The 15474-nt window shown below is 34.8% G+C and overlaps 1 protein-coding gene and 1 pseudogene across 1 annotated transcript; both read left to right on the plus strand.

The window, feature by feature from the left end:
* The first annotated feature begins 3086 nt into the window (after positions 1-3086).
* Positions 3087-5876, plus strand: LOC143597372 (putative pentatricopeptide repeat-containing protein At3g15130; annotated as a pseudogene).
* A 1093-nt stretch (positions 5877-6969) lies between these two features.
* On the plus strand, positions 6970-15230 carry LOC143597371 (protein FAR1-RELATED SEQUENCE 5-like). The gene is made up of 5 exons (XM_077075887.1): positions 6970-7003; positions 12507-13314; positions 13413-13671; positions 13760-14329; positions 14470-15230. The coding sequence occupies exons 1-5, from the start codon at positions 6970-6972 to the stop codon at positions 15106-15108; spliced, it is 2310 nt and encodes a 769-aa protein (XP_076932002.1). The 3' UTR covers positions 15109-15230.
* Positions 15231-15474: the final 244 nt, after the last annotated feature.

Consider the following 15474-nt stretch of genomic DNA (forward strand, 5'->3'; position numbering starts at 1 on the left):
CAAGTGTATAAAGGTATGAATTCATTTAATTTTAATTTTTTTAAGATTGTTTTTGAAAAATGAGATTGCAATTTTCATTTAAATGATTCATTAATGCGAACACGTGTGAAGACGATGCTTACGTGATCAGTATCTAAGATACTCTTATACGCGTGTGACTATTGTTTGTGACACGTGTGAAGACGGTATTTATTCTTGGTTTGATTATTATTTTGTAACACGTGTGTCATTATACCCTTTTATAAGTTTAATTAAGTATACAAAGAAATGGTAAAAAGAATGATTACGAATTGAATTTAAGGATTTATATACAAAATAAGATGGTTGAATTAGTGACGTGAGATATATAACCTCAAAGTAGATATTCATAATCAGTAAACCAAAATGATACATACTTTACTTTTTGAAACAAAAGAAAAATACGACATAGGATGTATCCACCATAAGACCAGGATACCTAAAAGTCTCATTTTTCTTTAGATGCAAAATGCGCCGTATCACACTTATCAACCTAAGCATATGATAATTCATTGTAGGGCTATAGTGTTGATGTTATATACTTATATCCATGCACAACCTAAATTTAAAACATAAGATAATTTCTCAATTTTCACAACTTAGCAAGTTATTTCACATGTAGTGGTGGACTCAGATTTTTTTCCCTATGGGTCCTATGTTTTTTGTTTTTTAGATTTTTCACAAACCAATGTTAAAATGTTTGGGTCGGTCGCCTTTTGGGTCGGGTCGGGATGATGAAAATATAACTAAACAAACTAGGTCACAAATTCTAAGTTAGTCCTAAAATTCATGTTTTAAACTTTATTTTTAATGATCATTGTGTAATTAGCCATAAAAATCAAGTTTTAAGAAACTAAGTCACAAATTTTGAATTCAAATTCATAGCACACAAAGAATACATGGCACCATTTGAACATGCATTAATATATTTCAAACTTAAATTTATTCTATTGATCATAAAGAACATAAGAAAAGAATGACAACAAAAATTGCATAACAATGCATATGCAGGAACAAAAATGCATATCCTGCAGGAACAATTAGCTTGTCATAAGTTGCTCTGTTGAACAAAAAATGCAAATACTTTAAGAAGAATTAGTAAAATAAAATAAAATAAAAATAAAAAAATAAATAAATAAAAATACAGTCAATTACCATCCAAAAACTAGACTTAAGCAATTATACTTTACTAAACTACCCAATAAACAAGCATAAACAAGCATAATCTGTAGTTTTCATTTTAATTAATAAAATATGAAAAAACGGGTTCTATAATGCTTGAACTTGTGACCAATTTGTTGGCAAGTAACATGATTTACAACTACATCAGCCTTGCCATTAAATATGGGGTCCAGCTAATAATTCTTATGGGATCATTGAAAAAATTTATATACCGGATCGTCTACATTTTAAAAAAAAGATTAGGGTCTGGGGACCCCGACCCAGTCTATGTGGGTCCGCCCTTGTTCACATGCTCATATAAAAATGTTTAATATGGGTGTGTAAAGTTAGCTACAATGTTTAATGAGTCTCACTTAATCATGTAATTATACATTTATCAGTAAATCTACTACATACAGCGTATCATCAAGTGTAAACTCCAACAATTAGTTCAAGAGTGATACCATATCATGTCATCATCAGTGGCGAAGCTTAGACGAAGATATCGGGTGAGACTCAAAATGTATTAAAAATTCACAAATGCGGGGGGCTCAAATTTTCGATCGAAAACGGCTAAATTTATACTACGTATAAAAAATTTAAGATGAAAACGAGTAATTTACACTACTGCGCAATAAAACATGGGGGTTGGGTCCACACAGGCCCTAACTATACTTCGCCCTTGGTTACCATCTTTCACATAATTTTCTTATTGCAACACATATACCTTGGGTGTGAAGCTCGCAATTTTAAATCTGCATCATCATCAGGGGCGGACCCACATGGAGTGGGTCGGGGTCCCCGGACACCAATCTTTTTTAAAAAATTAATAGATTCGGCATATTAAATTTTGCAAGGACCCCATAAGAAAAATTAGTTTGACCCCATAATGTTAAAAGAAACACTGGTGTAGTGGTAAATCCTTTTGTTTAATAACCAAGAGGTCCTGTGTTCAATTTTGGTTCAATCCAAATCTTTCATTTTTTTAAAATCCAAATGAAAACTATGTGGCTGTTGTCTAATTTGTTAATTTTGTAATTCTGGTTCAATCCAAATCTTTCATTTTTTTAAAATCCAAATGAATTCAATTCTGGTTCAATCCAAATCTTTCATTTTTTTAAAATCCAAATGAAAACTACGTGGCTGCTGTCTAATTTGTTAATTTTGTAAGAAATTAGTTACTTCAACACTACATAATATGATATAGAGCATTTTATAACGTGAATTTTTGAGCTAATTATACAAGGAACATTGATAATAAAGTTTAAAACTTGAATTTTAGGGCTAACTAAGCAAGGATCATTAAAAATAAAGTTCGAAACTTCAATTTTAGGGCTGACTTAAAATCTGTGAGTTATTTACATATATATTTGTTATGATATTGTATTTCGTTATGTTTTCATCGTCCTGTCCCAACCCGACCCGAGCGATGTCCGACCCGAAAAGTTTAACCTTTGGTTGTGAAAATCTGAACACCGAAAAAAGGGGACCCCAGTGGAAAAAAATCCTGGGTCCGCCACTGATCACCATATTAATTTTTTTTATTGTTTAGTTATTTATTTATTTTGTTACAAATCATTAAAACGAAGCTTGATAAACCTAGTAAATCTCACTTTAGAACACTAATAAGTAATAATACATTCACGTTTGATTTTCATATTCAAAACCGAATAATAAACATTGGTTATTTAAGTTGTCATTCACTACATTCGACCAATGATTACCATTCGGTTTTTTCAATCAAAAAAAAAAAAAAAAAAAAACCGAAACCAAAATTAAACTTGATTTCGGTTTCCTGTTCTGTTTTTGAACTACCAACCCCCCTATACGAACATTACATTGATGTTCAACTTTTTAAATTATTACCAACCGGCAACCGTTTGATTTTATGTAAGGTTATTTTCACAATGAACGAGAGGCAAATGTTTGCTCAGCTCTTCGAGTCTGCTCAAAGAACCTGCTTCTATATCAAGGCTTGCAGGTCCACACTGCAGCTCTAAAGATGGGTTACAGGTTTGACATGATGATAAACAACGACCTCATAGACATGTACAGAAAATGCGGCAGGTGTGAGACTGCACACAAGGTGTTCGACGGAATGCTTCAAAGAAACGTTACTTGGACGTCTCTTATGTGTGGGTATTTGAATCTGGGTGATGCCAGAAGCTCGTTAATGCTGTTATGTAGAATGGCAAAGTCTGTTGTTGCTCGCTTTTGGATCCCTAGCTCCCGAGGCGGTTCGCTTCTTGGAGCGGGTGCAAAAGGTGGTCCATAGTGACTCGCAGAGCCCGAGGAACCAAGGATTTATATTTAGTAGAATAGGCTTTGCGATTCAAAAGGGGGATAGCGGCGCAGCTTGTTGCTCGCTTACCCATTATCCAGATGTAGTTCGGTTTGTGTTATATATAAAAGGATCAATATTTATTAAAAAAAAAAAAGTTGTTAAACCAAATGAGTTCACTTTCTCTACCAGTTTTAAAGCTTGTGGCTTTTTGGGTGTTTGTGAAAATGGTATGCAGATTCATGGATGGTGTTGTAAAAGTGGGTTTGAATGGTTTAATGTGGTGGGGAATTCGATGATTGATATGTATTCAAAATGCGGGAGAGTTGATGATGCGGGCCAGGTGTTCGATGAAATGCCTGAGAGAAGCTTGATAGCTTGGAATGCAATGATAGCAGCGTATGCGGGTAGACATAGTGGTAATAAATCTTTGGTTTTGTTTAAAGAAATGCGGACAGAAGGGAAATTTCCGGATAAGTTTACTTATACGAGCAGTTTAAAAGCTTGTGCGGGTATAGGGGAATTGTGGGCCGGGAAGCAAATACATGGTTTTTTGATTTCTACAGGGTTTCAGTTGTCAAAGCAAACAATTGTTGCGGGTTCGCTTATAGATTTGTATGCAAAATGTGGGTGTTTATTTGAGGCACAAAAGGTGTTTGATTTAGTAGAAAGGAAGAGTGTGATATCTTGGACAACACTGGTTGTAGGCTATGCTCAAAATGAGAATTTATCAAAGGCTATGGAGTCGTACGCGGCGCTTAGGAAGAGCAATATCCCGGTTGACGCGTTTGTTCTCTCAAGTGTGATGGCGGTTTTTGCTGATTTTGCTCTTCTTGAACAAGGGAAACAAATGCACGGGTACATGAAAAAGGTCCAGTTTGGTCTAGACACGTCGGTGTCAAATTCAGTTATGGATATGTATCTTAAGTGTGGTTTAATAGAAGACGCGGATAAGGTGTTCTACGAAATGCCCAAATGGAATGTGATATCTTGGACGGTCATGATAACAGGTTACGGAAAACCTGGCTTGGGGAAAGAAGCTGCTAACATCTTTGAGAACATGTTGTTGGAGAATCTTGCCCCCGATGAAGTGACTTACTTGGCTATACTCTCGGCTTGTAGTCACTCTGGGTTAGTTGACGAGAGTAACAAATATTTTTCTAGATTATGCAACGACCCTACTATCAAACCGAACGTGGAACATTATGCTTGCATGGTTGACCTCCTCGGTAGATCGGGTCGTTTGAAAGAGGCTAGAGATCTTATCAAGAACATGCCCGTGAAGCCTAATTCAGGTATTTTGCCAACTTTGCTTAGTGCTTGCAAAGTACACGGGGATTTAGAGATGGGGCGTGAAGTAGGTGAAACACTTTTAAAAATGGATGATGTAAGTGTTGTAAACTATGTGATGATGTCAAGTATATATGCGAATGCTGGCTTCTGGAAAGAAAGTGAACGTGTTAGAAAGTCGGTCAAAGTCAAAGGGCTAAAGAAAGTTGGTGGTCAAAGTTGGGTAGAGGTTGATAAAGCGATCCACTTTTTCTACAACGGAGATGAAAGACATCCATTAACACCAAGAATCCATGAAAAGTTGAAGGAAATTGAGAAAAGATTGAAGGAAGAAGTGCATTATGCTTATGAAGTGCGGTTTTCATTGCATGATGTGGAGGAGGAATCAAGGGAAGAGAGCTTGAGGGTTCATAGTGAAAAGTTGGCGATCGGGATCGTTTTGGTTCATGACGAGAACGACGAGAGGAGGTTGATTCGGATTTTTAAAAACCTAAGAGTGTGTGGAGATTGTCACGAGTTTATAAAGGGTTTGTCAAAGATATCAAAGAAAGTGTTTTTGGTAAGAGATGCAAATAGATTTCATAAATTTGAAAATGGGGAGTGTTCTTGTGGTGATTATTGGTGATGTTGGAAAAGAAACCGACACAGATGATGTGGGCAAAAGGCTTGCAGGATCAAGATGCCGGGTGTCTTGTTATCTGTGATGATCCAGAACCAGATGCAACCTGCCCTGCAACGATTGACACCATTGAATACATGGGCAAGTTTGCTGATAGCTTTTTCATGAGACCAGCAAAAATAATGGCATAAAGGTGATAGAATGTGGTGTTGAATCATTAATCAGTTTAAATTTTATTACTGGATTTGCATTGTGAGGGTATCATTGTCATTTCACTTTAAGCTGTCTTCTTCATGGGGATACTTATCACTGCATTATGATACATTTAGCAACCTTCAGAATGGATAAAGGGCAAAAGTCATCATCTGCATTTGACTATTTCAATCCACTTTATTTTCTTTATTGGTTCGGTTAGCTTAAGGAATGCAGAATGGATCAAGCCCTGTTTGGTTTAAGATTATACATAAATAAATGTTGAGTTCCCTGTACTTGTGTTTTTATATTTTGATACACTACTGTGAATTATTCGATACGAAGTACCGGCCAAACCTTTTTGGAGGCCTAAAGCGAATGAAAAATTGGGGACTCTTTTTTACTTAGCTTCGTTATTGCCTTTGCGTGCAAAAAAGTGTTATTTTTTTACCGTATATGGTTGTGCGTTTAAAATTGGATTGTTAGACGTTTAAAATTGCTAACATATTGTAATTGATACAAAATACGATTTATCATAATAACAGTTTTCATCTGCAAGTGTAGCCTTTGTAGTAGCAGTTTTCATAATAACGACTTAAGTATTAGTGTAATGGTTTTAAAAGTCGAAGTTATTTGTTACCATAGATATGTTTACTATATATAAAATAACACAAAGGGGCATGGGCTATCTATGGTATGTAAAACTAAAAATGAGCATTCACACTAAAGGTGATAAAAATTCTAAAGAAAGGAAAGATGATTATGGATATTGATTTTGGATTTTGAATAGTCAAACGACTCACATCCTAAAAATAAGTAAAAAAAAAAACATATCATTTTCGATGAAAATTCTATTTGCATGGGCTAAACATATTTATTAATTCATAGCCTATAATATAGAAGTTCAGATAGATATGGTCTTTTTTTTTGGGGTCTTAGAAAATAGGTGGCCCAAAGCCCTTGCTTGGGCTGCCTCTACTGTTGGGTCGGCCCCGTCGACACGCTCATGTGTCATATCTTGTTTGTGGTTTGGTTAGTTAAAATATTATGTCACAACCACGTAGGCAGTAGTGAGCTTTAACTAACCAACCTTTTAACAAGAGTGTTGCGGTTTAACTAGATATTAAAAAAATAGATGATTGACTGAAATAAGGATGGACCCCACTTTTTGAGCCTATTGGACGTTACTGACTTACTGTAGAGGCCTCGTGGGTTAATGGGTGATGTGGTAGGTGGGTGGAGCACCTTCCTCACCCGCAACACTTGGTCTTAAACTTATTTTTTTAAATAATGTAATAAAACGCGTATCACAATGAAAAAGTTTGTTTTCAATGGTATAATTTAAAAGAAAAATCAAACGTTTGTTTATATGTAAAGTTAAGTCACGTCAATAGAGGGTATAAGTATAATGAGTATAAAGTGTACGTTTAGTCAATGCTTAGATTAAATACGATTTATATAGTACGGATCATCTTTTCAAATAAACTTTGAACTTTAATTTAAAATATCAAATCACGCACGAATAACATCATTGATTAGAATTTATAATATCATATCCTTGTAATACTTTTAGTTTGATTATGCAATGATTGTCAACATAATAATTTTTCTTTCTTTTTTTGATTTTTTAGTATTGTTAAACGTAGTACGAAAATAAATAATTGGTAAATCCCAATAATATAATATTGCTTTACATGTACGTTTAAATCTGATCCTCCCTTTTTATACTCATTTTCAAACGATGCATACTCCATATACCAAAGGCAAACATAATTTAAACAAGACCCTTGATAGTTTATACAAAGGGGTTCACCAAACCGGTTCTTAAAAAAGATTCTAAGTGATCAAAGATATTAAAATTAAGATCTTTAATGCATTGGTGAAATACATATACACATTATATTTCCCAACTAGTTGAAGATAACACAAAAAGGAAGAAAATAAATATATACATTGGTGAAACATATTATGGTCCGTGAGTCATGATCCCTTTCTAGTTTCTACTGCTAATGGTTATTGAAAATGGAATAGGGTGACGAAACCATATATTCTAACTACACTAATTGATCACAACCCTTAGATAATTTCATTGTCATGTAGATAATCTCAGGACTGACTTTGCAATTTGCATGTAATCTTAGGAGTTTTTGTTAGCAAGACCATCACAACAGAAAAGTGATTAAGCTATCATCACGATTCACATGGTGAATTTTGTTTGTACATCAAATGTCCTATAAGCTTTAGAGAATGAATGTTTTTTACCCTTCACATATGTTATATGATGGTTATATTTATGAAGTACATAGGTTAAAACTTACAAGTGTTGAACATAGTAACTTAAGCAATGGGCAATGCTCTTTTATCCCATGATGCTTTTGAATTTGTGTAATACATGAAATTATATGGTCTGCAGTAAAACTAATACATACAAGACATGCATATTAGGGGTCTTAAAGCTGAAGAATAATAAATAAATATAATGAAAGTTAAATAAGAGAAGATGAATCACTTAGGTTGTGTTTGTTTTTGCTTATAAGATCTGTAAGGAGCCTATGTCTGCGGACGTGCAGACATAAGCTTTTGAAGACTGTTTGTTTTTTAAAAAAAAAAAAATCTAAAAACTGCTTTTATGTTCTTAAAAAGTAAGATTTTTTCACCATCTTCACACTTCTTCACACTACTTAACATCATACCAAGTACCAACACCCAATGTCCAACACCACCACCACTCACCGTCCGCCACCACCATCACCATCCACCGTCCGCCTCCGCCACCACCCACCATCCACCGTCCACCGCCGCCACCACCCACCACCACCTTCCGTCGCCACCACCACCCACCACCACCGTCCACCACCACCCACCGTCTGCCGCCACCACCACCAATCACCACTTCCACCACCACCACCACCCACCGTCCGCCACCACCACCGTCAACCACCCACCACCACCACCGTCCATCACCACCACCACCCCCGTCGACCACAACCACCGTCCACTACCACCACCATCCACCACCACCCACCGTCCATCGCCACCACCACCTGCCACCACCCACCGTCCGCTGCCACCACCACCACCACCCGCCACAACCATCCACCACCACCATAGTCCACCACCCACCACCACCGTTCGTCACCACCAGCACCCATTGTCGGCCACCATCACCGTCCACCACCCACCACCACAACCGTCCATCACCACCACCCACCGTTCACCGCCTACCACAATCGCCTACCACCACCCACTTCCATAGTTCGTATACCACTACCAATTATTTTAGCAGTCTACAAACGTTAAATGACTTTTATCTACTGTAATATATATGATAGGTAATTAGTTTTCAGCTTATGCAGACGATTTCCAGTTTATAAAACAAACAGTATTATATTTTCAGATTGCAGACTTTCAGACCACATCTTCAATTGCAGACATTAAATCAGATGAAATTAGATTGCAAACAATTTTTATCTTCAAAAAACAAACAACACCTTAATCTACAATGTATTCACCCATAGAAATATGTGTTGTAAACTGGTGTCACATTAGAGGTGAAACCCTGTGCCTAATGATTAACAGGCTACTTTTAATACGTTTGGTTTAATCAAGTAAGGTAATGCTGACTTGAAAACTTCTCCCACTAGACTTGATGAAATTTCTTTATTAATTTGAATTTACTCGAAGACTTTCGCGGTTTTGAACATTTTGAATACATTTTATGATAACAATAGATTTAAATTAAAAAATAAATAAAATATAAGTTGATGAAATTTCTTTATTAATTTGAATTTACTCGAAGACTTTCGCGGTTTTGAACATTTTGAATACATTTTATGATAACAAAAGATTTAAATTAAAAAATAAATAAAATATAAGGAAATATTAATTATTATATTAAATATTAAATGAAAAAACAAAATAAAGATTGCTTTTTTAAGAAATATATTCCATTTAAATATATAAGAAACTAATATTATAGTTTTATAAGCATTTAAAGTATCTATCAATATTCAAATGGATGGTTGAAACTTGAAATAATATGAGGCTAGACCCACCATCATGCTTAACTTGGGTGTGTGAAGCCTTCAACGCTATTTATGCTCTTGAACACGTGGAAGAGTGGACCATTTAGAACTCTAAACCAAAGCTACCTCAGCCAACAAAACGTCGTTGAACGATGCCATCTTGATTCTTGAGCATCTAAGATTGTCCAAACTCCAAACTCTAAAACTGTTACCTTTTTGTTTTAGAAAGAAAAAAGGGTTTCACATAAAATCTTTTACATATAGATTTGAACCTATCACGTTAGTTATGAATAAAAAAGAAGTATATTGAATTAAAATAGTGATAATATATATATATATATATATATGTGTGTGAAGTAAAGCCATCGAATTCTATTCGCCTTTCTAACCAATTCAAATAAAGACGATATAGATAGACTCAAACATACCAATATATATAGGAAAAATATAAAAAGAAAACCTATTCCAGTTAAGAAAACCCTGGAAACTCAAATGAGTGGTTGTGGTGTTGCCATGTGTTCACTGGATATATTTAATTGTTAAGTATAAGGGTATTTTAGTCTTTTTGTGTTCCGTGCTTCAATATTTTCATCTTGTCAAATCACCAATTTTATATCCTTTCATATATCTTAACATCATCAGAAAATTTCAATTTGATACCTTCCAGGTTACCGGTTTTCAAGTATGTCTCCCAAAGCAAAGCGATTCTTAGATTTTTCAGCCTTTTCTCCTTCAAAGAAAGAACATCAACTAACAGCATTTGATTCTTTAGATATTCATCATTCCAGTGTTGACCCCCTCGTGTGCTTTGATGTTTTTCATGTTGTTCATCAAGTTAATCCAACACTTAGCGTACCTATAGCTGTTGACGTTGTTTAAGTTGTTCATCAAGTTAATCCAACACCTGGCGTACCTATAGCTGTTGACCTTGCTCCAGTTGTTCATCAAGTTAATCCGATCACCGCAGTCAACCATCTCGATGTTTATCAAGTTTCTAATGAAGTTACAACTTCGGTTATATATGGTTCTCCAATTCCTGATCCCCAAGAATTTTGTTTTTGTTTTTTATGTGATGATTATCACTCTTATCCAAGTTTGATGGGTGGTGAGGAATGCTTATTCTGGCAGTGTGCTTTAGTCAGTCCTAGTACCTTATAACCTTTTTGGTCATTACAATCCTGATATATCACCTAAAGATTTTATGGGTGAGGAATGCTTGTTTGTTTTAGTCTTTTGTATTTTGTAGTTTTAATCTGGTGCTCGTTTCTAGTTCTTTGTTGTTTTTTTTTATTTTTCTGTATTCCCCTATCTACTGTCACATTTTGCTAGTATGGTCTTTATATGTTGTATGACATTTATATTATGATAACTTGATAACTTATGTTTTTATTATGTTTTGACTTGTCCTTCAAATGATAACATATGTCTTCTACATATTAACATATGTTTTAGCACGCTTATTAACATATGACCTTTTTGTATATTGTTTTATGTTTTTTCTCGTTATGGTAGATTGTATCTATTTTTGGAGATTTAATTATTTGGTAATTGTGGTTTAATGTAAAACCAGGCTACCAAATTATAAAACAGACCAAACTTTGAGTCGAGTTACATCATTAAACTTAATTAAACATTAAACTATTCTTCTACATAATTAAACAAACTTACATTAAACATTCAACCTACACTAACTTAAAAATAATTAAACGGTAAACCTAAAATAAAAATACAACATAATTAAACATTACACAACTTATTTTCTCCCCCAATTGTAGTAGTCCCATGACTCGTCAGAATCACTAACATCGTAAAAGGGGTCGGGTTCAGACTCGTAACCATCTGGTTCTGGTTTTGGAGGTGGAGGAGAGTGGATTGGTGGTTCGTATTCCGCCCCGGAGTCTGTTACGTACCCTTCCGCCCAATCAGGTACTATTTGTGTGGGTCGGAGAGTAGGAGGAGGAGGTGGAGGTGGAGGTGGAGGGTGATCGTCTTCATGTGGGTTCCCGTGTACTTGTGGCTGATTGTTAACCCCACCATTCGGTTCAACTTGCACGATTCCAGTTTCTACTTGCTGGTTAGCCGGGTCAACCACATTGTTAGTAGGATTTAGTGCAAAAAATCTTTTGTTTTCAATAACATCCTCTGGAGGTGTACTTGGGGCGGGATACATTTTTTGTATATTTTTTTGTGTTGTGGTAGAGTAAAATGTATTACTTGAAATCTGAATGAGATGTTGGTGTGAGTTTGGTTGATGACACATATTATTTATTTCTACAAACACTTTGAGTGAAGTCCCCCTTTGTACCCCACCCCATTTTTTTATTTATTTTATTGTAGTTGGAATATCTTTTTATATTTTCTTATACTTTCTTGTCTTTTCATAGTTCACTAGAATGTCATTTCATACTTCTCCCTTATATTTGTTTACTTCTTCTTCTATAAACACAATTTTAAGACTCACCATTAATGTTATCCACCTTCCTTCACGCACTCTTCCTTTATTGTGATGGATGTTCCAGCCGGCTACAATGATGATATCACATTAACTACTCCAAGCAGTCAAGTTTTTAGCATACCTTTTGATTAGTCTACTTCAAATACTTTCCTGAACCACTTAATTAGTCCCACCAGTCAAGGTAGTACTTCATTAAGTCATATTATTGTTGTAAGTCTAGTTTTTAGTACTCTAATCCAGGGACCTCTAATCCATTTGTTTTATAAATGGTTTTGTTTTAAGGGTTCCATTTGTTTTAATGCTTTTATTCCATGCTTTTATAACTTAAAATCTTTTATTTTTGAAGCATTATTTTTCCATATGTCTACTATATTTAAATGATTTTTTTATTTTTTTTAGAGAATGTCTTTAGCAACCAAACATCCTTAGGCCAAACTATTGTGGTATCTCCTGTTTCCATAGAACCAACAATTCTTCAAGAAGAGGATGTCTATTATGTTTATTATTCTCCTAATGGTTCGAAGTTTGGGCGTCCAAAGACTGATAACAATTTAAAACCTGTTGAAGGCACTATTTTTAAATCATGGGAAGATATTGTTACTATGTATTATAAGTACACTGAAGAATCTGGTTTTTCAATTCGCAAAGGCCAGACTAATAAATGGAAAGATGTCGTTACACACAAGTATTTGAGGTGTAATAAGTACGGTACCCCCCAAAGCAAACGTTCCTTTGATTCCATGTCTGAACCATCAATGTATGTCAGGCAAAAGACATTTACCGTAACTGATTGCAAGGCTCACGTAGGTGTTTCATTTTGTCATGAAACATGTAACTTTATTTTGTCTATGTTTGTAGAAGATCACAATCATTGTCTTGTTGACACTTTTAACCGTGACTTGACTAAGATATCTAGAAAGCTTTCATTCTTAATCAAAAAATTTATCCACCAGATGAGTTTAAATAGAGTTGGTCCTACTGTTGCTCATCGTTTACTTGTCTCAATAAAGGGTGGTTATCATAACGTTAGAGGTACACCTAATGATTTCAAGAACTTTTATAATGGAATGAGGATTTTCATAGGTGATAGGGATTCACAATTATTTATTGACCGATTGAAAGATCGTTATGAGTGTTTCCCCGAATTCTTTTTTGATTTTATAGTTGAAAATGGCAAGTTAAGATCTATCTTTTGGGCTGATGAGATATCCAAATTGAATTTTAAAACTTTTGGTCACGTTTTGGCTTTTGATGCCACCTATCAGACTAATAGGTTAGGCCTTTGATTTCACGTTTTGTTTTTTCACTTATATTATGTACCTTTATCTTTAAAACATATGTTTTAAGTGTTAAGAAATTTTACTTTTCCAGGTACAAAATGATATTTGTTTCTTTTACTGGCGTAGATCACCACAAAAAATGTGTTACTTTTGGAGCTGCCTTGATCAGTAGTGAGACTATTGACTCTTACAAATGGTTGCTTCAATCCTTTCTTAATTGTCATGGCCAACAACCCAAGCTAGTTTTAAGTGATCAGGATCCTTCTATGCGGCAAGCAATAGTCCAGGTATTTTCTGAGTCACGTCATAGGCTTTGCATGTGGCACATAATGAAGAAATTTCAGGCCAAGGTTATTATCTTTTAAATTTGACCGTTGACTTTTTTGATGATATCCGTGTTTTGTTTTTTTGATATGTTTTTGTTTCTTTTTACATTAGGTATCTGGTGATGTTATTGAGAATACTAACGTTCATTCTAGAATACATCGTTTGGTTTGGAATATGTTTATCACCCATGATACATTTGAGCCCAGATGGCACTATCTTATTGAGAAGTTTGGTTTACAAGACAACGAGTGGTTGAATGATATGTTTGAGATCCGTGATCGTTGGGTTCCTGCTTATTTTAGAAAGATCCCTTGTTGTTGTTTGATGAAGACTACATCTTGTTGTGAAAGCTCTAATGCAACATTTAAAGTCAACTCAACTAGTGCTAACACTCTTGTCCAATTTATGCTATGTATGGAGTCTAGACTATACAGTCAACGTTACTCTCATAGAAGTTGTGAGTACAAGACTTCATCTGTTTCATTTAAAAGTACTACTGGTGAAGAAATAGAGAAACATGCATTTGAGTTGTACACTCAAACCATCTTTAATGACGTTAGAAAGGAGATAATGAAAGGGAAGTATTGTTGTTATGTTACAAATACTGAATCCGTTGATGCTCATGTTTTATATTCCGTGACTCACTTGGATAAAAGGAAGGACATAACCAACGTTTTTCTGGTACGTTAAGGATCAAGTTTGGTCACTTTAACATAATTTTTGTTGTTAACATATGTTATACGTTTACCTAAAAACATATGTTATAAGTGAAGTCTACGTTAACATATGTTATAATCATACATTTTATTTTTATCCTACAGGTTAACTTTGATCCTGCTGACAACTCGGCCTCTTATTCTTGTATGGAATTCACTCGTATTGGTTTTTTATGCCGCCATGTGTTTTGTGTTTATAGAATTAAAAAATTTGATAAGATCCCCTTGAAGTATGTACGTGATAGGTGGAAACGGGATGTTCTACCTAGAAGTGTTTTCTCAATTTCAAATCGTTTTAGTGTGGATTCCAATCCTCAAAGTTTTTTACGTTTTGAGATTTTGGAGATGGTAAGTCAGTGTGTTGACATGTTGAGGGTTGACTCTGAAGGTCTAAACTCTTTTGCTATGAAGATAAAAGAATTAAAGTCTTTGTTCTTTGAAAAAAGTTATAGAAATGCAGATGTCGTAGATGACAACGAATCTGTTTTTGAAGAAATTATTGGGAATGTCAACGAAGGTGATGATTTTATTGAGAATCGGGATGCTGTTCGGACAAAAGGATGTGGCAAGGTTCGTCGAGTGATGGGTGAGTCGGAGAAAATTGTCGAGAAGGCAGGTAAAGTCGCAAGGTTATGTCGTACTTGTGGTGAGCATGTTCATCATGATTCTCGTAATTGTCCTTTAAATCCCAAGAACAAGAAGAAAAAGTCTTTGGCAGAGCCAGTAAGTAGTGACAATGTTTAGGTAGTTCATGGTGAGGTTAATAAATAAATTTCATAGGAAGGCATGTTAGTTTTTGATTCTTATTTTGTTATAATCTTTTAGCATGCTCTTTCTTAATTACTACCTAAGGATCATGTATGACATTTGCAAGTTTGTTTAATGGTTATTCCGTTTTATTTTATTTTTTTGTTTTTTTCAACTCCCTTTTTTGTTACTTTTTTTTAATAAATTTATTAAAAAAGGAAGGACATAACCAATGTTTGGGACTTAACAACCATTTGACCTTTGGACTTACATTTACCACCATATTTATTAACACATCAAATCTTCATCTAACCTCCCTCACCTTTTTCATTATATAAAGGAGAAGAAGATAGTTGAACTCTT

The sequence above is a fragment of the Bidens hawaiensis genome, unplaced genomic scaffold (assembly GCF_021521415.1).
Source record: "Bidens hawaiensis isolate Kalapana, Puna unplaced genomic scaffold, B.hawaiensis_p1.1 tig00048170_1, whole genome shotgun sequence".
Taxonomy (NCBI): Eukaryota; Viridiplantae; Streptophyta; class Magnoliopsida; order Asterales; family Asteraceae; genus Bidens; species Bidens hawaiensis.

Excerpts from the sequence above, each read along its gene's own strand:
- LOC143597371 (XM_077075887.1), top strand. The coding sequence starts at position 6,970 with ATGAGTATAAAGTGTACGTTTAGTCAATGCTTAG. Across the intron at positions 7,004-12,506 it reads TACGTTTAGTCAATGCTTAG|CAACAATTCTTCAAGAAGAG; the intron begins ATTAAATACGAT and ends TTTCCATAGAAC. Across the intron at positions 13,672-13,759 it reads TGAAGAAATTTCAGGCCAAG|GTATCTGGTGATGTTATTGA; the intron begins GTTATTATCTTT and ends TTTTTACATTAG.